At 37.8% G+C, this 24,444-nt stretch overlaps 1 protein-coding gene across 2 annotated transcripts in view; it reads right to left on the reverse strand.

The window, feature by feature from the left end:
- Positions 1-24,444, reverse strand: part of LOC150088415 (uncharacterized) — a 452,966-nt gene that overhangs the window by 144,673 nt on the left and 283,849 nt on the right. For both annotated transcript variants that reach the window (XM_090369501.1, XM_090369502.1), the window contains exon 9: positions 7,104-7,174. In XM_090369501.1, the coding sequence (XP_090225627.1) occupies positions 7,104-7,174 (71 nt within the window). The remainder of the gene's footprint in view (positions 1-7,103; positions 7,175-24,444) is intronic.

Consider the following 24,444-nt stretch of genomic DNA (forward strand, 5'->3'; position numbering starts at 1 on the left):
AGCTAAACTTCCCTTCAACCTCTCACCGGTTTGGAACCTCTCGCGGCTAAAGTTTCCACATGTCAAAAAGAGCATCACAAGAGTATAGATAAACTTTAAATACAACACGCACTCACTTCTCTCCCATTTGCCAACTGATGACGGTTTATTCAACGAAAGTCCCTCGTAACGACTAATGGCATCACCGGTCTTCTTTTTTTCATTTGCATCCTTTAATATCTTTATGACAACCAAGGATTGGAGATCTGCACTTCTACTTCCTTGCGCTCATTTTAAAATCTGTTTAAAATATTTTCACCCCATTCCCCACCTTAGTTCTTTTTAATGCATCTTCCAACCTAAATTTAGCCAACATCTACCAATAAATTTATTGCAGATTTATACAAGGTGAGTACTGTTTTTTAAGCACTTGCTATTCATTTTTTAGTATATTTAAATATATTTAATTATAATATTGTATGAATATCTTTCTATACATTAAAATAATTTTCCTCCTAGTGATTTTTATTCAGCCAATGGAATAAAAGGGATGTGGGTTATGTGGTAATACGTAACGGAAGCTTGTTTTACTGTAGTAAAACAAGCTTCTGTTTTAGCGTGGTCATGCTAGATAAACCTCGTGCACACGCTTTGTTTTTCTAGCATGACCATGCGGTACAATTCTTGATTTCCATATGTAACGTATTTGTGTATTCATAACAGAGGAAGAGACACACAGTGTTGAAAGCTTCTGTAAGTATTTCATTTTATTTTATCAAAAGAAACAAGGACAGCGAGCAGGGGTCAAAGCCCCCTAGTACAATATTATAATTAATTATGAATTTGATAATTGTAATATTGCAATTTTAATTAATTATAAATAATTAAAGTTTACTTATTAGCAGTAAAACATCAGAGAACTTTTCTTAAAATGCAGACGGGTGTAATCAGAAAAAAAACTCAACTGAAAAGATGAAATGTAAATTTCTATGTTTACCAGAGCTAACTGACATGCCTTAATGGAAATATAAATATGGAACATAAAATTGCTAACTAAAATTACAAAATGAGATAAAAATCAAAATACAAAATTATAAAATATTTTAAGAAATATAAAGAAAACTCAAAAGAAAGAAATTTCATCTAACAACTTAGAGTTGTGGGGGGTCAAAAAACAATAAAAATACAAATAGATTGTGTGATGACCAATAAGAGTTCACAGAAAATGGATTTTAATTAATATAAATTAAAAATTTGTATTTCCAGGCAACAGTTTTGCCATACTTTGTGCAGGATATTGGGCCACTGTGCTTCTCTGGCTGAGCACAGATCCTTGCTTGTTTATTCTGGTATTTTATTTATTATTATTAAGTGCACCCTATCATCCAAGTTGTTGACCACTCTGCCAAAGACAGTGTTGTGTCCAAAACAGGGTACATATGTGCAAGTAGTGAGTGATAGTGTGTGCACGTGCATGCATGTGTGCATTTCAGCTGAAGAATGGGAAAACAGCAGGAGCTCAGTGACTTCAAGTGTGGCATGAGAGCTGGCATCAGTTGTGCCTGTGCAAGTATCACGAGCACTGCTTCCCTGCTGAGATGTTCACACAGAATAGAGTCAAGTGTGTGACAAAGATGGTCCAACAACCAGAAAATGGATGAGCAGGCCAGGAGCAGTCCTGTGGCTAGCAACAGCTTATTGATATTACAGGCCAATGGAGGGTGAAAAGGTGTTGAAGGTTGTTCTGCTCTGTCATTTGACAAATTGTCAAATGACAGAGCAGAACAACACAATGGTGGAGTAAAAATAAAGCAAAGTAAAGATAAAAAATATTGGAATGCACAATGTGATATTTTTTATCTTTATACTTCTGCAGAAATGAAAATATAAGATAGGTTAACAACTTCTGCTACTTAGGAAAGTCATTCTACTCAGACATTTATTTTATTATTTATTATTATTATGTTAATAATAATAGTCAATTCCCAAGCATAACATATATCATATTACTACTACTACTATTAGCTGTATGGTGCAAGGAAGCCTGAGGCTTAAAAAAGTAAAGTGCAGCCATTGTCAACCCACTGCAGGGTGGAAGCCTCCTCAACAATTCATGCTGAGGGAAATGGACCATAATCTGCCATGCTGGTCCAGTGCGGGTTGGCAGATCGACCGTATTCAGCAGTCAGGGGCTTGAACCCCGGTCTACTCAAAGAGCGTGTGCTATTGCACTCCCGCTCCTGCCCACTCGGCTACGAAGTAGTGGGTCCACAGGCCAATTTGCAAGTATGTGGACTGGAAAACCAAAATAACCAACTTTCTACTCAGGCAACAATTAAACTAAAGAAATAAGATTATGTACAGGATGAGCGAAACACAAATTCAATCAGACAAGATAAATCCTATGCGAGAGCAAGCTGAATGTGGAATTAACAATCAGCACTATATACTCCATATATAGTCACTTTGGCCTATATATGGAGGGGAAATCTGAACGATTAACAAAGAAATGACAAAAAACCAGAGGCATTTGAGATGTGGTGCCTATAAATAATCATGAGAATTAAATAGCCAAGTAGAGTTATTAATGAAGGAATTCTACAAATGGCAATGGCAGATAAACACCAAATAAAGACAACACAGAGGAGAAAATTGGAATACTATGAGCAAGCCCTAAGAGGAAAAAAATATAAAATACCACAAACTTCACTGGAGGAAGAGATATTAGGATCCTGAGGAAGGAGCAGATGGATGGATGACTTGAGAGAGTGGACTGACTGGACTGAGAAAAAAATTCATGATGCTAGGAACAAATAAATTTGGTATGTGTTGGCTGCCAACCTCCCTATCAGAAATGGCACCTAAACAAGAAGAAAGGTTAGTTCCAACACAATAATGTACCAGTTCACAAGGCACAGATTATTTGGGAATGCTTCCAGGAGCAAAAGGATACTTTACCATATAGGATTCAAGTATGCATATAGGATGAAGTAGAAAGCTGTCTGGAGTGGTAGGGATCTGCTGCTGTCCTATTTAAAAAAACTGCAGATCAGCGCTCATATGGAATACTTCCAGCACCATGTGAAGCCAATGCACCAACAACTATTCTGAGGGCTAAAGGAGATGAAATTTGCTATTAGATCAGTGTACCTAATAAACTGGCCATTCAGTGTATGTTGTACATATTTCATCTACAATGTAGAGATGACAATCAATTTTACCTTCTCAGATCTGGAAAAATCCCCAAAATGGGGAACCAATGAATGATTTTTTTTTTTTTTTTTATTCACATCTCTCATTTATGTCCTTTGTTCAATTTTTCTGTTCAGAGAATCAATAGTTAGAAAGGAAAAAGAAAAAGAGCCTGCATTTGGATTGATCATACATACCTACAATGATAAAAATATACATGAAACTCTTTAATCCATTACACTACTGGTTCGACTGTTATTGTTGTGCTTATAATATTAATTTATGTTGGCTAATTATTTATGCAAATGCATTGATTACTTAAATCTGTATTTAAAAATTAACTCATTATTTCTGGTTAATATGACAAACATAATTCCCAATTGAGACTTTTCAAAGGATGTATGATTTATCTTTATGGGTACAGAACTCAAGGCCAATACTGTGAACAAATATATATTCAAGAACAATTTTGATAAAATATAGTAGGTTGACCCACTAGCATTTATTCATACATACTCTATTTTTTCCTTTAACATTTCATTATTAACGTTCCAGGTTGTAGATCGATGTATGCTAACCCTTTACAAGAAAGAAAAAAAAAAAAAGAAAAGAAAAAAACCTCTTTTGATCATCATCATCATCATAGGGGTTGCTGTCCCATTTGGGGTTGGTGATTAGCATCTGTCATAAACATCATGAAATAACTGCTCCACAGTTTTGACTGTTATTATTGGATTTTACGATCATGGCCATGTTGCTCCGTGTATATTGTCTGTGTTCTGAGGTCGATTTTCTGTGTCTGGGAGGAAAAAAACCATGCCTGAGACCAACTAACTCAACCACATTGTGAAAAAGGCCCATAAAAATTCCTCCTGTCATCGATGGGATTCAAACTCAGATCTTTTCCACCTGGTGCGGGGAGGATAGTGATCCTACCAACTGCACGACCCACAAGGGAAATTTTGCCTGTACATTCCTTCAATTATCCAGGCATTATATTCTTCTTCCTCTCACCATTAATTCTTCCAGTCAGAATGATTTGTGGCACTGCATATTCTTCTTGATGTCTCATAATGTGACCAAAAAAAGAAGTTTTTTGTTTCTTGATTAGAGACAGCAATTTCCTTTCTCTACTGACTGATCTCAACACTTCCACATTTGTAACTTTAGCTGTCCATGGAATGTGCAATATTCTTCTATACACGTACATCTTGAATGCCACCAATTTCTTAATTGTTGCTTTCTTCAATGTCTAAGCTCGCAACCAGAGTCGTGTGGACCAGATGTAGTGTTCCATTACTCTTAGTCAAAGATTTACATCCAACTGCAGATTACATAAAACACCTTTCATTTTGCAAAAGGCCAATCTTGCAATTTCAACTCTGCTTTTAATTTCAGTTGAATCATACCCTTTATTTACTTTTTCAGTCTCTCATTGACTGTTAGTGTGAGATTTGTATAATTCTTGGGGCCAACCTACCATTCATTTAGTCTTACTAGGATTTATCCAAAGACCCATCTTATTACTTTCTGCATTAACTATTTCCATGAGTGTTTGAAGATCAGAATCACTTCCTGAAATGATGACTGCATTATCGGCATAGTGAATATTATTAATGACTATTCCATTTAAAGTAACTGCTTCTGCTCTATCTTCCAATGCATCCTTCAAAATTTTTTCAGAATAGAGATTGAACAGTAATGGAGATAGAATGCACCCCAGTTGAACACCTCTCTTTATCATAATTTCTTCTGTCAGCTCATCTTTCACTCTCACCATAGCACTCTAATTATAGTACAGATTCTCGATTATTTAGATGTCTTGGTTTATCTGGTGCAGGATAGCAAACAATTTTCTATGCTGAACTTTGTCAAAGATTTTTCATAGTCTATGAAACAAGAATAGACATCTTGTTGCATTTCCAGACATCTTTCTATTTTTGTTCATGTCTGTTTTTGCAACTTCTCCTTTTTTCCATCAGCTCTAATATCTCCTCTGTCATCCAGTCATGTTTCCTTTTTTGTCTCTCCTTTTTCAAAAGTTTTTTTTCTGCTATCTTAATGGTAGTCTTCATGTTATGCCACATCATTTCGGGACTTTCTTCATTTACTCCTTTGGTTCTATTCTGATTCCAAACTGTTTCTGTGACTTTTGTAAATGTCTGTGCTACCTCCTCATTGTTCAGCTTTCTATCTGAAGGCTTCTTTTTTCTGTCTTTTTGGGAGCATTTAGTCTTGTTCTCAGCACTGTTACCACTGGATTATGGTCTGATGTAATATCTGCTCCTGGATATGCCTTTGCAGTCAACCCACTACTGCAGAATATTTTGTTGATCATTATATAATCAATTTGATTTCATATAATTTTGTTCTCTGTGTCTTGTGGTGATTTCCAAGTATATAGCCTTCTTGGTGGCTGTTTATCAAGTCCTCCTCCTGGCAGAACTGGATAACTCTATCTCCTTTATCATTTCTAATTCCCAAACTATATCCATTAGTGCCCCTTGTCCTACCTTTGCATTAAAATCACCCAAGGCTATATTTATTTCTTGTTTATTAGTTAGCTTCATCAAACTCTGGATCTGTTCATGCAGTTCGTCCACTTCTTTATATGTCTTATCAGCTGTAGGGCATAAACTTGAATCAGATTAATATTTATTGGATTGCCCCTCAATTGAAGTAGCATTACTCTATCAGATTTTGGGATGAAATTACCAACATATTTTATCATGTCCCCTGCCACAAGGATCCCAACACCATTTACCCCACTGGAGTTTCCTGAATAGTATAATCTGTATCCATTATAAGTGTTACATATTCCATTTTCCTTCCACCTCACTTCACTTTGGCCTAAAATTTTAAGGTTAAGCCTATGCATCTCTTTAATTGTGTTTTCCAACTTCCCTGGTTTCAGCAAACTCCTCACATTTCAGGTACCTAACCTCAAAATAGTTTTTTTTTTATACCTTTTCCCTCCACCCATCATACATTAATGAAGGGTGATTCATATCCTAGATATTTGACTATTTTTTATGGTCACTATACCAAACTCTAAAGGGTAAAAATACAGCAAATCTTACTTTAAAAACAAAATTTTACTTTGCTTTTCCAAAAATTGTACTTAATAAAATATACTGCATAAACTAATCTCAACACATTAAAAGAGTATAATTGCATTACAGTTCTGTCAATCTGTGTGCCAATACTGAGTGGTTGTCACATTTCTTATGCTTGGCTTCAAATGTTTTAGTGACTGCTTAAGCAGAACACACATTTGCATTCAGTGGCATATCTTTCGAGTGCTGCTTGGCACACATTTGTAACAAGTGGCAGCAAAAATGTTAAGCTTGTAGTGACTGAAAGAAACAAAATTAATATACAGTATTAAAATAAAATGACTGATTACAGTTTTTCAGCTTCACAGTCAATGCTGAACTCCTATATAATGCAAAATTTCTGACATTCATTTTTTAAAGGGCAACAGAATTTTGCATGGTAAATATTTTTTTTAGTTTCCATTCAAGTTCTAGTAGAACTAATGCAAACCTATTTTCAACGTGTTGAATAATGGGAGTCAATTTCAATCTTACTGCCAGACAGTACACTGAAATAAAAATACCTCCATTAAGGAATGCTTGAACCCTTTACCACGTGCTGCAAATGTACTTTGTAACAGCCTGAAAATGTGAGTTCTGAAAGGGTATTGTTTTTTTGCTGTCTTGAAATGAAATGGCAATGTCCAATCCCGTAATCTGGTGTACACTAATGCAAGGTCTCTGTTCAGGTTGATCAAGTTAAAAATATCAACATTAGTTATCAAAAATAATGACAACTAAAATAAGGATATTATATCACATTGTTTCATTATAAAAATTTAGTAAGTTTACTGAAACATGCTTAGAATAACAGAATAAAATATTAAAAATACATACATCCAAACTCCAGTAGCTTTCTTCTGATCCTCTTCTATGGCATCTGTCTCAATGGATGATACTTTCATTGCCTAAAAGCAAAAATTAAATCTCTAGCATAAAAAACAATTAAAAAAAACAGGAATGAAGTGATTCTATATTTGAAAATATCATAAAAATCAATTGAATGTAATATTTTGCAAAATGCCAATGCAACCCTCTGAATGTCAGGTACACCATACACCACAAATTTTATATGATTTGCCAAGGCGAGAATACAATCAATAAACTAATCATGTATTTATTATTCAGTTTCAGTCATTCTGAAACTTACTCCTATTCTTTGCCGCCTTTTTTCACTTTCTTATTCCAAAGGTGTTTTTCCTTCAGCTTGGAAATTTGCTCATATCCAGCCAGTTCCTAAAAAGGGTGACAAATCCCTCCCATCCAATTATTGTCCCATTGCAATTACTTCTACTCTTTCTAAAGTAATGGAGAAATCAATTAACCGCCAACTCTTAAACTACCTAGAAACCTTCCGTCTGATCAACGATCACCAGTATGGATTCCATCAGTGTCGATCCACTGGTGATATCCTGGCTTATGTTACCCATTTATGGACTACTTCAATGGAAAGGTTCGGTGAAACACAAGTAGTTGCTCTTGACATTTCAAAGGCTTTTGATCGTGTTTGGCATAAAGGTCTTCTAAACAAGCTTCCATCTTATGGTTTGCCAACTGTTTTTAGTAATTGGTTATCCAGTTTTCTCTCTGATCGCTCACTGAGGGCGATGGTAGATGGCTCTCTGTCTCCTAACTTCTCCACTAATGCCGGTGTCCCCCAAGGTTCAGTTCTTTCCCCCACTCTTTTCCTCTTGTATATCAATGACCTTCTTCCATTGACTGGAAATCCTATCCATAGTTTTGCCGATGATAGCACATTGCATTCAACTTTCCATTTTGAGAAACCTTGTCCTGCTCAATCAGCTTCAACTTCTCGAAAATCTGCTACCAATTCCTTAAATGCCGATCTGCAGGTAATTCTCCAGTGGGGCAAAGACAACTTAGTTGATTTCAACCCTTCTAAAACTCAGTCTTGTCTTATATCTCGCAAAAAGGATTCTTCTGGTCCTATGCTTATCTTTAGTGACACTCCAATTTCTAGGCAAAAGGATATATCTCTTTTGGGGATTACCCTGACTTCTAATCTCTCTTGGCACAAGCACATTACAAATATTGCTTCCTCTGCATCTAAAAAACTTGGTTTTCTCTTTCGCTCTCGGCGTTATTTTTCTTCCAAACAGCTGCTCAAATCCGCAAATCCGCCCTGCCATGGAATATTGTTCCCACATTTGGGGTGGTGCCCCCAAAACCTCTCTCAGGCTTCTTGATTCCATTCAGAAGAGGGCAGTTCGGTTAATTAATGACTCATCTCTAACAGAGTCTCTCCACTCGCTTTTTCATAGACGCACTGTTTCTGGTGCATGCCTCTTTTACAGATACTTCCATGGGCACTGTTCTTCTGAATTGGCTTCTATAATTCCCGCTCTCTCTTTAAAATCAGTCCGAACACGTGCCGCCACCAGCCAACATCCATTTACTGTCCAACTTCAAACCCACAGAACCAACTTTTCATCTTCCTCATTTATTCATTCAACTGCCGTTTTCTGGAACAACCTTCCTTCATACGTATTTCCTGAAAATTACAATCTACAGAAGTTCAAGTCCAATGTCAACAAATATCTTCTTTCGTCTTCTCAACCTCCAACCCAAGCACGGTACTAAGTACTATAGGTTCTAATACCTCTCGTGTTTGGGGTTCACATAAAAAAGAAAAAAAAAAAAAAATTCTGTTATTTCATATACTAAGGATGACCAGTAAAGATGGCACTGTTCATACGAAGTTACCACGTTTTATATGCTTTTTATATTTTTATCCCATTTAATTAGCATATTTTATTGTAAATGGTATTTGTACTTTTAATATATGCAGTACTTCCATTTTACTTTTTATGTTTGGTTAACGTTCCCTTGTGCTTTCTCCCCCCAATCAAAAATATTTTTAAGTCTTGAATATGAATGCTTTTAGGCAGTTTATTGTGTTTGCTTGAATTGATTCAAATTATTTTCTTCTCATGTCCTGTTTAATTTTGGGAATAGCCAAAACGATGCCAAATAAGGTGAATAAGGTTGGTGCAGCATAGTAATATTTGTTGGCCAAAAACTGCAGCTTGACTCTCTCAACCATTTTAAAACTTATTGGTAGAAGGCTACCAATAAAACTTATTGGTAGTAACACCTTGTGAAACAAATTAAGATAATGCCATACTCAAATTGTTAAAAAATGTAATCAGCATGACCTTCATATGTGATTTTACTGGTGAACATTTTCTAGCCAATGGTGATGACATTTTTCATTAAGTGCTTCAAAACTTGGTATCTGATTCTTATTCATACACCCAAGACTCATCAGCCATTATAATTTTTTGTTATGAATACTGAATGTGATAAAGCATGCTTGAAAAAATTCAGATTTCAGATGAAATGACAATTTGATGCTTTCTTTGATTTTGTGAGAATGCATGGACCAAACTTGGGACAACTAAAACCTGTCACCCAGAAACGGAGGAGGATGGGTTTCAAATAAAATTTTTAGAAATTGCAGTTCATTGATTAAAGATGTGATTATTTAGTTATATAAGGCAATGTTTAGGTCACATCTTAAGTACTGCATACAGATTTTGAAGTCTTCTTTTAGGAAGCATGTGGATGCAGAGATGGTAGCAAAATTAATCAGGGGCACAAAAGGGTACTCTTCCCAAGAAAGAGTTCAGCTGTGCAAATTGCAGAACCTGGAAACTAGGCGGGATTTCAGGAGACCTGATTGAATTGTTTAAGGCATTGAATGGATTGAGTAAACTAAGTGCTGTTGGTATTCTTACTATTACTCAGTTAATACACATAAGGGGGCATAATTTTAAATTGAGAAAGGATAGCATCAGGATACTCATGGAAAGATTGGTGTTCAGCCAGAGAGTAATTAATTGCAGGAACTTCTGTCTTAAGGAGGGATTGCACAAATTGTTAGAGGGGGTTGGATAGGTGATGTGGGAAGGTCTGACGTAGCTGAGTGGGCAGGAGCAAGACTGCTCTAGCACACACATTTTGAGTGGACTGTGGTTCCAGCCCATAACTGCTAAATATGATTAACAATTGTATTCATGATTTATTGCAAACTCCTTTGACTTGATGGTTGGTGCGTCCGTAGCCAGGTGGGCAGGAGCAGCAGTGCATAACACACGCTTCTTGATTAGATTGGGTTCGAGCCCGTGACCACCAAATATGGAGGATGCGGAAAGGTCAGGGAATGACCACCGCATATCCCCCCAGAGCAATATGGCCTTAGTTGCTAATGCTTCTAAAAACCAAACAAAACTTGATGGTTGTGCCAAGAGTATAAACACAAACTTTTTTTTTTCTCTCAATGTTTTATAAGCTAGCTTCCTTGCATTGTTTACCATACAAATTGAATACTGGGAAACTGACCTTGTGGTTCATTATTCTTGCTATGAGGGATAAATGAGAAGTACTGCTAACAGATCTGCAAATCTTTAATTTCATCCTCAAGGTTTTTCCAGGTTCTTCAAAAAGTCATTGTGGGCAACCATGATATCTGAATGTGTGTGAAAATGAATTCTAGTGAAATATGCTCTCTTCTCCCATCCTCCCCTGGGATGGGAGATTTTGTAATTTAAAAAAATTGTAAAATTTATAATTTTAAAAATTTAAATAAACTGTTCATTTTTACTTAAATAATATTCTTTATTCTAACACCACTAGATAATAAGAACAAATATCTTTAGAAACTCTTTCCCAAATAACTCGTATCAGTTTATATTCCGAAGTGAGAACAATCTAAACAGAAATGAAAGCTAAGTGGAAAAGCTATATACAGCTAAGATTGAATTTTGGAGAGATTGTGCAAGTATCAAGGGGTAGAATTTTTTCAGCCTGGTCTGTGCTTGTTGACAGGAGAGACTGCTTCTACAGGGATGGGGTACACTTAAATAGAAAGGGAGCAAGAATATTTGCTGATGCAACCGAGTCAGCGTTAGATGTGTGTCAGAAAACTGCTAGCTTATGGGGGGGGGGTACACAGTCTAAAACGTTAACAGTGGCCACAGGCAGAGGAAAAAGTGATTCTTGCACTGCTTCTATTAGAATGAGAAGCAGCATAGAAAGTAAGGCAATGGAGATTTCCAGGACTGTTGGTAGTCATAGTGGAACAAATAAATACATGGGCTGTGTTACAGTAACTAAGAGTAGAAACAGGTGCATGTATACTTGCAAGTACACCAATGCTAGGAGTATAGTTATTGGGAGATCACAGTCATGGTGTCACACAGATATAAGCAGTGCAGAATTGGAATTTGGGAAGTACAATATGTACAGTTCTTAGTTGTTTGTTATTTGGTTTTTAGGAGCATTAGCAACTAAGGCCATATTGCTCCGGGGTATGCGGTGGTCATTCCCTGACCTTTCCGCATCCTCCGTATTTGGTGGTGATGGGCTTGAACCGCGGTCTAATCAAGAAGCATGTGCTACGCACTGCTGCCCCTTCCCACCTGGCTACAGAGGCGCCTGATATTTATTAATATGTACAGAAAGGATAGACAGGACAGGAAGGAAGGAGGGGTCATGCTGCTAGTTAAGAAACACAAAATCAAAGGAAGTTCATCCAATTGATGTTGGTGGACAATGCAATGTGGAGTCCGTTTGGTATGACATAAGCACTGGGAAAGGAAAAATTAGACTAGGTGTGTGTTATAGGCCTAATGACTCTGATGAGTATAATGAGCAATTGTGCAGAGAAATAGAGTGGGGCCAGTAAATCAGAATGTCTTATACTGGGGGATTTTAACTTTCCAGATATTGACTGGAATTTGTGGGTTGGTCACTCGTACACTAGCAAGACTTTTTTGGATTTATTGGATGACTGTTTTCTACAGCAACATGTTCGGGAAGCAACCAGAGGGAGTAATACTTTTGATCTGATTATCAGCAGTGATTATTCGTGCATTAAGAATTTGCAGATAAAGGAACCACTGGGTGACAGTGATCACAATGTACTGATATGGGAATTACTTAAAGATGTAACTACCATCAAGGCTAAAGGGAAGGGAAGGGCTTTTGCTTTCGTAAAGGTGACTACAAGGATCTCAGACAGTTTTTAAATTCTATACGGTGGGATCAACTGAAGATGTTACCAACGGTGAATTCTAAATGGGAAGCCTTCAGGGACTTAATCTTGGAGGCTAGTAGGTTTTTCATTCCAACTAAGAAATACTGTTCAAGGTTCAGGCCTAAATGGATGTCAGATGAATTAATGAGGCTTGTGGCAGAGAATAAAAATGCATGGGATGCATGAAAATTATCAGACGACACATAAGCCTACGACAGATATAAGCTAGCCTGTAATCAAGTCATAAAGGAGATTAGGCAGGTGAAGGCAGATTATGAGAAATCTTTTTTGGCAAAAAACACAGAGTTCTTTTCTTATGTAAACTTTAGAAGGAAGGAAGGGGATCAATCAGATTGGTCCACAGATAGATGGTTCGACTGTTAATGATCCTGCTCAAGTAGCTGATAAACTGAATGAGTATTTTGCATCTACATTCACAAGAGGAGTTATTCAAAGAGGGAAATGCCACAAGTTTATCAAACGCTAACAGGAAGCTAAGTGATTTTGTGATAACTGAGAGCAAAGTGGAGAAGAAATTGTTGAAGTTAAACATAAAAAAGGCACCTGGGGCAAATGGAATCTATCCAGTTATAATGAAGGAGGCAACAAGGGAAATAAGCAAACCCTTAGCCATACTTAATGAGAGAATCCTTAGAGTCAGGGGAGGTCCCCATGGACTGGAGATGTGCAAATGTATCCTCAATTCACAAAGGGGGTTTAAAGGGTAACAGAAATAATTATAGACATTTTAGTTTATCGTCTGTTCTGGGAAAAATAAAGGAGTCACTGGTTAAAGGGGTAATACAGGATCACCTAGACAAGACAGCAGTAATAATTCAGACACAGTATGGGTTTGTTAAGGGAAGTCTTGTCTGACCAATTTGATTGGATACTACAATGTGGTTTTCAGGCCCGGAGGCAAAGAACATATTTGGGCCTCCACTTAATTAACGAAAATTGTAAAATCAGGAGACAGCCAAAGACGCCGGCCCCTAAAAGTCTCGGGCCCGGAGGCAGTTGCCTTGCCTGCCTACATGGTAGCTACACCACTGTCAATGATATTGATGAAGGTATATCAGGATTAATGTCCAAGTTTGCAGATGATACAAAGGTTGGCAGGGTTGTTAACGACAGTAAAGACGGTATGCTACTCCACTGGATCTAAAGTTGGGCAAATGAGCTGAGAAGAGGCAACTGAAGTTTAACTGACAAATGCAAAGTACTGCATATGAGTAGCAATAACCCAAGAGAAATGTCTTTAGATGTCTTTGCTGTCTGGGTTTATTTGGTGCAGGATAGCAAACAATTTTCTATGCTGAACTTTGTCAAATGATTTTTCATAGTCTATGAATCAAGAATAGACATCTTGTTGCATTTCCACTACCAATTGTGTGCTAGTACACTCAGGGAAGTGGAAAGTGAAAAAGACCTGGGGGTAGTTGTGCAGTCAAATATGAAGTTCACTGAGCAGTGCAGACGGGCTGCCAGGGCAGGTCATGGAGTCATGTCAATGATATATTGGAATTTTGCTAGCAGGGACAGGGAGGTGATTATCCCATTGTACTCTTGCTCAGATTAAGAACCTTTGGGGGCAGAGATTCAAATTGAGTAAAGACAGTTGTAGAATAGATGTGTGGAAATTTGCCTTTAGCCAGCAGGTGGTTGATTGGTGGAACAGACTTCCATTTTTTGTTGTGGAAGTTGATAGCCTAAATAAATTTAAGGCTAAGCTGGACAGGCATTTGAAAAGAATGGAGGGGTGAAACGGGAGGGTTTTTTTTTTTTTTTTTTTCCTCCTTGGCTGATCCTGCATAAGCTTGCTTTCTTGCATCGTATGCCTATGCTAATGCTACTACAGTATATATAATATATTTCTGAAGGATAGGCAAGATTGAAGGGATGTGGATAGGAAGGGGGTCCATTTGGAATCAAATGTACAATAAGAGAAGTACAATGAAGCCTCTTTGGGCAGATGGAATAGGCAAGGAAGTTTGAACTTATTATGTATGATTTCAGTTTATCCTTTATGAAATGGAGCAAGAGTGAAGAAAACTTATCATGGGAAATTATAGTTTTAAATGAACTAGATTATTATTTATATTCACATGTCAGAGAAAATACTAGGGAAAGGAATATTCCTAGCATGATCATCACCCAAAATCCAGATGACATTATGCGGTTGATAATACAAGAATTATTAGCAGGAAGTGATCATGCAGTACAAGCTGGACAACAGTGAAAGAGGTTGCAGTCGTTAAAGGTAGAGGCATAGATTATAATTTTAGGTAAGGAGATTTTCTGATCTGCAGTGTACAGCCACTTCCATTTTACCTTAACTTCCACCTACACACTGCAGAGATTCTACATGGGATGGCATATGGAATTTCTAAATTTGTGGGAAGTTTTTGTTTTTTAAGGCTGCTTTTGATAATAAACATGACTCGCTCCCCACATCCCCTCAACCTTGCCTATCCTTCCTAAATACATTATATAATATAGTGACACTTATTATCCCCTTTTTCTGAGTGACATTTGCCTTATTATGTCATTATTACTTATCCTAACCAGGAATTCAAATTCACTGACAGCACTCCCAACATTACTGTAGACACAGTTAAGACTAACTGAACGTGGAATGATTGTGAGGACAAGATGTGCAAGTGTCAGCATCTTGCCAACAGTCAACATGATTAACTGCTCCCATTCTGTGGTGTCATGAATCTACTGTGACTGGCTCAACAGTGGTCAAACAACCAGCCAAAGGTCACACATGGAAGTCATATGTGGTTGATGCCTGTGGTGAATGTTGTGTGTTTTGTCTTGCAACACATCAGCAAAGCACCACAGTAGCTCATCTAACCACTGTACAATGTAAGAACAGAAAGCCCAATATTCACATAAAGATATGTGCTGGACATTAGCTCATTTAGGCTATGGAAGTTAGTTAGTTATTTGGTTTTTAGGAGCATTAGCAACTAAGGCCATATTGCTCCGGGATATACGGTGGTCATTCCCTGACCTTTCCGCATCCTCCGTATTTGGTGGTGACGGGCTCGAACCTTGGTCTAATCAAGAAACGTGTGCTACGCACTGCTGCTCCTTCCCACCTGGCTACGGAGGCGCCCTCTATGGAATTCAACAGCTGTCATGGGTACCCATGTTCACTGCAAGATACAAGAAACTGCACCTTCAGGGACACATCAACACCAACACTTGATCACCTACATGTGGAAATCTGTCTCCTGGTCTGACAAATCCTTTTTCCAATTCTATTATTCTGATGAGCATATCTGCATTTAGAGAGAGAAATGTGAGGCCATGGCACCTGGCGTTTGGTAGGCTGGAAATGTTATGGTTTGAGGACTATTTCTGTGACACGCCCTGAATCCTCTGATCCTCATTAATGAATGGCCTGATAGAAATGCCTATCTTTCTATTGTCACTGACCAAGTACACCCCTTCATGATGACAGTTATCCAGACAATGCTGGCATCTATTAACAAGACAATGTGTCATGCCACAAAGCCTGGTAGGTAGCTAGCTTGTTTCAGGAATATGACAATGAATTCTCAGTCCTCCCATGGCTGCCCAATTCACCCCATTTGAATCAAACTGAGCATGTTTGGGAGCTACTTGAAATGGATATTTGTTTGATGCTATGACCATCCACTTGACAATGTGTCGGCATTATTGGACACATTGTGCAATGCATGACTAACACTACCACAGGACACCCTACAACACCTTGAGGAATCCATGCTAAAACATGTATGGCTGTATTATGGGATAAAAAATACCGAAATATATATATACAGTGGACCCCGCTTTATGATATTAATTCATTCCAGAGAAACCATCACATCGTAAAAATATCGTAATGTGAACCCAATAACATACTGTTTTTTGATAATTTGTTCCTCGGAAATTGAAATTTTCACTATATAACTAAGATATTTATCTCTGTAAAAGGTGATTTTTATAACAGAAATTGTATTAGTTTTATATAGAATACTGAATACCGTATTTTCCAGTGTATACTATGCACCTTTTATCTAAAAATAACTCGCCCTAAAATTGTGGTGCGTCTTATACAATGGAATAAACAGCAGAGCATGATACAAATTTAAAAAAAAAAGAAAAAAGATAAAAAAATGCTGACGTGCCACACATTTTTACTTATTCCCCCTTTCCCCCTCCCCAATGTTGTTTAAAATGATAATTGATAATTATCAATATTAAAAAAATAAAAATCTTAATTTTCATTTAACTTACATTGGAAAAGCTGTGTCAATGGTGGTGTGGCAATGGAGCTGGAAAAGAATCTTTTACCATCAAGATATCAGGACAACCTTCAGGATCTGGTGTTCTTTCCGATTGCTGGCTCTTGCTACTTATGGTATAAAAACTGTCCAAAGTGCTTTTGGTACTTTCTCTGAAGGTTCTTGAAATAACTTAACACCTGATCTTCAAATTTGCAGGTCATCAATTAAGTGGTTTCAATATCTGGATTTTTTCATACTGTCCTCTTCACAATATCCTACGCAGCAAAAATGTTCTTAATTTCTTGAGTTGTTGCTACACGGTCATCCTCCTCCTCATGTTCCTCATCTCCAACGTCATGCTCGCCGATCTGCTCTAATTCTTGGAGCTCCTCTGTTGTCAACTCCCTTCTGTGGTCCACAATTAACTCCTCCACATCAATCTCTAGAGCCAAGGACTCACAATGAGTGATAATTTCCTGCTCTAGAACACCTTCAGCTTCAAATCCTTCAAAATCATAGATGGCTGAAGGCCATAAGTTCTTCCAGGCTGCATTGAGGCACCAAGCTGAAACTTCATTCCAAGAACTGACAATCATTTGTACATAGTCTAAGATGTTAAACCTGATCTTCCAGAATTCCTTTAAGGTGATGGCTCTGTCTCCTGAAGCACATCGCCTCCTCTTTGTGTAAATTTTTTTAAAGTTGGCAATCACTTGATGATCCATCGGCTGAAGCAGAGGGGTGATATTGGGTGGGAGAAATCTGACAGTAATGAAGTTAAATTGCGCCTCCAGAGATCGGGAAAGTTGGGAATCATGACCTGGAGCATTATCCCAAAATTAACAGTGCCTTTAAAGGAAGTTTGTTTTTTTCTAAGTAATCTTTGACTGAAGGACAAAACACTTCAAATACCATTCATTGAAGAGGTGTCTTGTCACCCAGGCCTTCTTGTTACACCGCCAAAAACACCCAACTTGCTTTTGATGACCTTTTGTTGTTTAAACACTCTGGGAGTTTCTGAGTGGTAAACCAACATTAGCTTAAGTTTAAAATAACCACAGGCATTGGACCCCAATAGCAGAGTAAGCCTATCCTTCATAGGCTTATGACCAAGCAACGAGGCCTCTTCTTTTATGATGTACGTTCGCCTAGGCATTCTTTTCCAAAAGAGGCCCGTTTCGTCTGTATTAAAGACTTATTATTATTAGCCATATGGTGCAAGAAAGCCTGAGGCTTATGCTGCACCAGCCAAAAAAAAATATTTTTCTGAATTTACCCTGAGAGAGAGAGAGAGAGAGAGGGAATCACCAAGAAAAAGAAGCATGATGATATCCAACTCAGGACCGTGGGTGTGTGCCAAGCCCATTCCCACCAGATGTGAGCCCCTGGGGTTATTTTGTTGAGGAAAGTAACACTCCTTCTCAACGAGCTCTTGAAAATCCACCTTAAAGTTTTCAGCTGCTTCCATGGAAGCCTCTCCATGCCTTATGACACCTTTAATATTGGACCTTTTCTAAAACAGTCGAACCAACCTTTGCTAGCTTTAAAGTCCCCATATCTCGTATCACTAGCTGAAGGTGTTTTAGTCTTTAAGTCCTCAAAAATCTGCTTTGCATGTTCCCAAATGTATTGTCCAGGAACTGTATCACCCTTCATTTGTTTTTCTTTTATCCACAGCAACAAAAGTCTTTCCATTTCTATAATGAGTTCTCTGCTTTTTTGGACTGTTAGATTCATCACTTACTTTTTTTTTAAGGTTTTCTTTTTGTTTCACTATGGTAGAAATGGTTGACTGTGAAAAACCATATTTGCACACCAATGAACTAATTTTAGAACCATCATCATGTTTTTTCCCTATTTTTTGATTAATTTTAATTGAAATTTTCTTCTTACTGCGCTCTTTAGGGGCCATATTATGCAATGTTTACATTCAAGAATTCAATACAGTAAATTTATGCAAAAGTAAGCACAAAAAAAAATCACTTGAACTAAAGGATACAAAAACAAAACATGTGCCCAACAAGTTTACAAATGCTGCTATTGGCTGAGACAAAGGACCACGTGGTCCAGTCGGAGACAATCATAAGTCATTGTAGAGCAAAATAAGTAGGCACCAGTGATCACTGGTTGGTAGAATCAGCCACTCAAATCATTAAAATGCATTACACTTTCACCGTTTATTGCTATGTTTTGTTATAAGAATGAATTTTGAATGCATTTGTGATATTTTTCTAAAGCACATTTCTCGATTGGTTTTGGTTTTTTTTTTTTTTTAAGGAGGATTAGCAACTAAGGCCATATTGCTCCGGGATATGCGGTGGTCATTCCCTGACCTTTCCGCATCCTCAGTATTTGGTGGTGATGGGCTCGAATCCTGGTCTAATCAAGAAGCGTGTGGTACGCACTACTGCTCCTTCCCACTTGGCTACGGAGGCACCATTTCTGTAGGTCACAACCATAAACAATAAAAACAATTTGCACTTTTCAGTTTATTGGGCTTTTCTGTTAGCGCAATATATTATAAACGGGTAGTTAACTCGATCTTATTGCATTTGCGATAATACTGATAACTGGAATTCTATGGGTTTTTACCTTATTATGGTGAAATGTGTTTTCCCTTCACTGAAATCATATAAAAAACAAAAATAAATTTTCACAATCTTCTCTTCATTCCTGTTTTTTAAGCTTAGTTTAATAGAATTAATTAATTAAAATAGAATTAAAATTCAGTTTCCAAACGTGATGACAATATCCTGTGCTTACTACATATCGTATAGAGAAAGGTATTTTATTATATGAGTTCACTATATGATTTATCATATAGTGAACCCATCGTAAAGTGGGGGGTCCACTGTATATATATATACATGGTGTCTCAAAAATACACGGCATAACTTCAGGAATGAGTTCCTCATATGTATACAATAAAAATATTTTATATCAACATAGTTCCGGAAATGCTTGGTTTCCGAGTTTTGAAGGTCTGTCTATGACACTTAACTGTTCACCTCACCTTATAGTAATTGTTCAAAATGTCCACCTTCTGCCTGAATACAGGCCTCGCATCGACGTCTCATAGACTTGCGAAGACAATGCCAAATTCCTGGCATGTTTCGTATTGTCTCACAACCTGCCACAATTTGATTGCGGAGAGTTTCCACATCAGCTACCGGAGTCGAATACACCAATGACTTTAAATGGCCCCATAAGACGAAATCTAGTGAGTTTAAATCAAGTGAGCGTGGAGGCCATGCAGTTAGTCCACCTATACCTATCTACCGACCAGGAAACCTTCGATTCAGGTAACTGCGTACACTAGGTGGCTGAAATGTGCGAGAGCGCCATCCTGCACGAAGTGTGCTTGTTGGTGAATGATCAGTGGCGTGTCATCCAAGAAATCAGGTATGTTGTTTTCCAGAAAGTTTCTGTATGCCTGCCCTGTGAGTTTGTTTGGAAGTACATGAGACCCAAATAACTTATCACCAAAAACACCCGCCCAGATATAGAGGTTGAGCATTGGTGATGTGATGGAAGAATTGCATGTGGGTTTTCCTCAGCCCATACATGCTGATTGTGAAAGTTTTGGATTCCGCCTCGTGTGAACTGTGCTTCATCTGTGAATATCACTAAGGCAGGAAAGTGAGGGGTTGTACCACACTGCTGCAAGAACCACTGGCAGAACATTACTCGCGGAGGGTAATCTGCTGGTGACAAGGCCTGTACCTGTTGCAGATAGTAAGGATACAGTTGGTGTTCTTGCAACACTCTCTAAATAGTCGAACATTGGATGGCCAGTTGCATTGCTATTCTGCGTATGCTGATTCCAGGAGTGGCATGCACAACGTCCAAAATCTCCTCCTCTACTTCAGGAGTCGTATATCTTGGTCGTCCTCTGTCGGCAGCACGAGGTGTAAAGGTCCCATGTTCACAAAGGCAGCGATGGATATCTTCAAACGTTTTACTGTCTGGACATCTTCGTTCTGGGAACCTTTATTGGTACAAACGACGAGCCTCCAGAGCATTGCTGTCCGCCAAACCATACATGAAGTGCATATCCGCTTGCTCCTGATTAGAGTACATGCTCGGAATGGAAAACCACCAGATTCTGTCAGTACCTTGTAATGAAGGAAATCATCTGCGGGAGATGAGACATTCCGGTTAATAACTCGGGAACCAAGCATCTAGGTTGATATAAAATATTTTTATTGTCTACATATGAGGAACTCATTCCTGAAGTGCGTTCGATGTAAGGAGTGTGAGGAAATTAGACACCAACTTGGCCATTGTTATGTGCCTTATGAGAGCTTGAAGAACAAGGTAGTTGCCCTAGAAGGATTTAAATTGAGGGGCCCATCAAGCTCTCAGCTGCCTACATCAATGCCAGAGCTTGCGCTTGAACATCAGACAATAGAGCGGACAATCCCCAAGGCAGATTGTGCTGGTCCCTCAGGAACTAGTTGTTGTCGGTGGCTCTGTTGTCAGGGAAATAGAGAATATATTGTGCAAAAAGGATAGGTGAAACAAGACCAGGGTATGTCTACTAGAGGCAAAAGCTGATGATATAGTAGAGCAGATATCATCTTTAAAGGGCACAAAAGATGATACTGTTGTACACGTTGGCACTAATGATATTAATATTAAGAATACGAGACCGGTGGAATTACTTAACAAGTACAGATCAACGTTGCTGCCTCTTGCTACTTATGGTATAAAAACTGTCCAAAGTGCTTTTGGTACTTTCTCTGAAGGTTCTTGAAATAACTTAACACCTGATCTTCAAATTTGCAAGTCATCAATTAAGTGGTTTCAATATCTGGGTTGAAAAAAGCCATGAATAGGGTTGAATTTGAAAGTGTCTGCAATTCTGCCCAGACACGATAGCAGGGAGTATATCATGAAAGCCTTGTCAATCAATTCGGCCCTGGAGAAATTGAGCAAGATTTATGGGATAGAATTTTTCTCACTGTGGTCTGTGCTTGTTAACAGGAGAGACTGCTTCTACAGGAATGGGATACACTTAAATATAAAGAGTGCAAGAATATTTGCTGATGCCATTGAGGCAGTGCTAGGTGGGTTGAAAAACTGATAGCTTGGGGGGGATACATGGACTAATAGATTAGCAGTAGTCGATGCGAACAGTAGCTGCAGAGGCGAAAGTGATTTTTGCACTGCTTCTATTGGGATATGCAGCAGCCTGGAAAACAAGGTGCTGCGGATTTCAGAGACTGCTGGGAGTCATAGCAGAACAAGTAAAAACATGGGCTGTGTTAGGGTACATAAGAATAAGAACAGGTGAATGTATACTTCTATGTACGCCAATACTAGGAGTTTAGTAAATAAATTGGATGAATTAGAGGTGCTGGTCAAAACATCAAAGGCAGATATTGTTGGGATATCAGAGACATGGTATCACACAGATATAAGGAATGCAGAATTGGAATTTTGGGAGTAAAATGTGTACAGAAAAGACAGACAGGATAGGAAGGGAGGAGGGGTTATGCTATTAGTTAAGAAACACATAAAAGCTAAAAATGTGGGTGGACACTAATGTTGAATCAGTTTGGTGTGACATAAGCACAGGGAAAGCACAACTGAGAGTAGGAGGGTGTTATAGTCCTAATGATTCTGATGAGTATAATGAACAACTGTACAGAGAATTAGTGTGGGCCAGTAAATCAGATTGTCTTATAATGGGGGATTTTAACTACCCAGATATTGACTGGAAACTGTGGGTTGATCACTCACATACTAGCAAGAATTTTGTGGATTTATTGGATGATTGTTTTCTATTGCAGCACGTTCAAGAGGCAATCAAAGGGAGTAATACTCTTTATCTGATTATCAGTAGCAATTTGTCATGCATTAAGAATCTGTACTAGGAGACAATGATTACAGTTTGCTGATGTGGTATTTACTCAAAGATGTAACTACCATGAAGGGTAAAGTAAAAGGTTTTTGCTTTCATTAAGCAGACTACAGTGGTCTCACAATGAAAGTGGAACAAACTGATGATGTTACCAACAGCAAATTCTAAATGGGAAGCATTCAAAGAATTAATCTTGGAAGCTACTAGGCTTTTCATACCAACTAAGAAATATTGTTCAAGGTTTAGGCCTAAATGAATGTCAGATGAACTAATGAGACCCATGGCAGAGAAAAAAAATGCCTTGGATATATATATATATATTATCAGGTGACACAGAAGCCTATGGTAGATATAAGCTGGTCTGTAATCAATTGACAAAGAAGGTTAGGCAAGCAAAGGCAGATTACGAGAAATCCTTGGCTAAGGATGCAAAGAAAAACAGAAAAGAGTTTACTTATGTAAACTATAGAAGGAAGGAGATGAATCAGATTGCGGTCCACTTGATATCGATGGTTCAACTGTTGATGATCCTGCTCGGGTAGCTGACAAACTGAATGACTATTTTGCATTGACATTCACACATGAGGAGTTATTCAGGGAGGGGAATGCCAGAGGTTTATTAAATTCTAGCAGTGAGCTAAATGATTTTGTAATAACTGAGAGCAAAGTGGTGGAGAAATTGTTGAAGTTAAACATAAGGAAGGCACCTGGGGTGGATGGGATTTATCCAGTTATATTAAAGGAGGCAGCAGAGGAAGTAAGGAAACCTTTAGCCATAATTAGAACTAGGGGCCATAAATTCAAGTTATGGGAGGGATGTTTTGACTGGATTGCAGGAAATTTTATTTTAGCCAGCAAGTTATAAATTACTGGAATGAGTTACCTACACGGGTGTAGAGGCTGAAAGTTTGAGGAAATTCAAAGGTCAGCTGGATAGTTGATCTAACCTACGGGATGAGGGAAATACATAGGTTGTCTATTTCCTATTCTCTTGTTATTATTTATTAATTATTTATTTTATTTTATTATTATTTTTTATTTATTTATTTATTTTTGGCTGATGCAGCATAAGCGTCCTTGCACCATATGGTATCATGCATGTGCTGAAGGTTGAGAAGACGAAAGAAGATACATGTTGATATTAGGCTTGAATTTCTGTAGATTGAAATTTTCAGGAAATACATATGAAGGAAGGTTGTTCCATAAAACGGAAGTTGAATGAATAAATGAGGAAGAAGAAGAAGAAGAGTTGATTCTGTGAGTTTGAAGTTGGACAGTAAAAGGATGTTAACTGGTTGTGGCACGTGTTTGGACTACTTTGGAAGAGAGAGCAGGAATTATAGAAGCCAATTCAGAAGAACAGTGCCCATGGAAATATCTATAGAAAAGGCATGCAGCAGAAACAGAACATCTATAAGACAGAGAGTGGTGAGGCTCTTTAGCGATGAATCATTAATTAGCCTTACTGCCATTTTGAATGGAATTTAGAAGCCTGAGAGAAGTTTCGGGGGGCACCTTCCCAGATGCGGGAAAAAAAATATTTCATGGTATTGCGGATTTGCAATTTGTACAGAGTTTGGAACACCTGTTTGGAAGAAAAATAATGCTGAGAGCGAAAGACAAAACCCAGTCTTTTAGATGTAGTAAAAAAAATAAGGATGTTGCCATAAAACTTACATATCTTACAACAATTTATATCAGAAATGAAAGCACATGTTGCTATTTTGCTTTCAATCCTGGCCACTGACACCTGATTAGAGGCCTGTGTTGTAAGCTGTGTGGCAACATCCTTAATTTGTCAATTATGTAATTATTTATTTCTTGTTATGCATATTTTATTAGTTATTTTCTATCTTCCTTCTATCACTCTATCTTCCTCAGTTTCTTTCCTTATTATTGATATTATTATTTTTTTTTGCTTTATATTTATATATATTTCTTCTGGTGCTCTTCTTAAATTATGTATTCCTCCACTTCCTTCACTGTTTACTA

This window comes from Mastigoproctus giganteus, chromosome 3 (genome assembly GCF_048544385.1).
Source record: "Mastigoproctus giganteus isolate SK-2022 chromosome 3, ASM4854438v1, whole genome shotgun sequence".
Taxonomy (NCBI): domain Eukaryota; kingdom Metazoa; phylum Arthropoda; class Arachnida; order Uropygi; family Thelyphonidae; genus Mastigoproctus; species Mastigoproctus giganteus.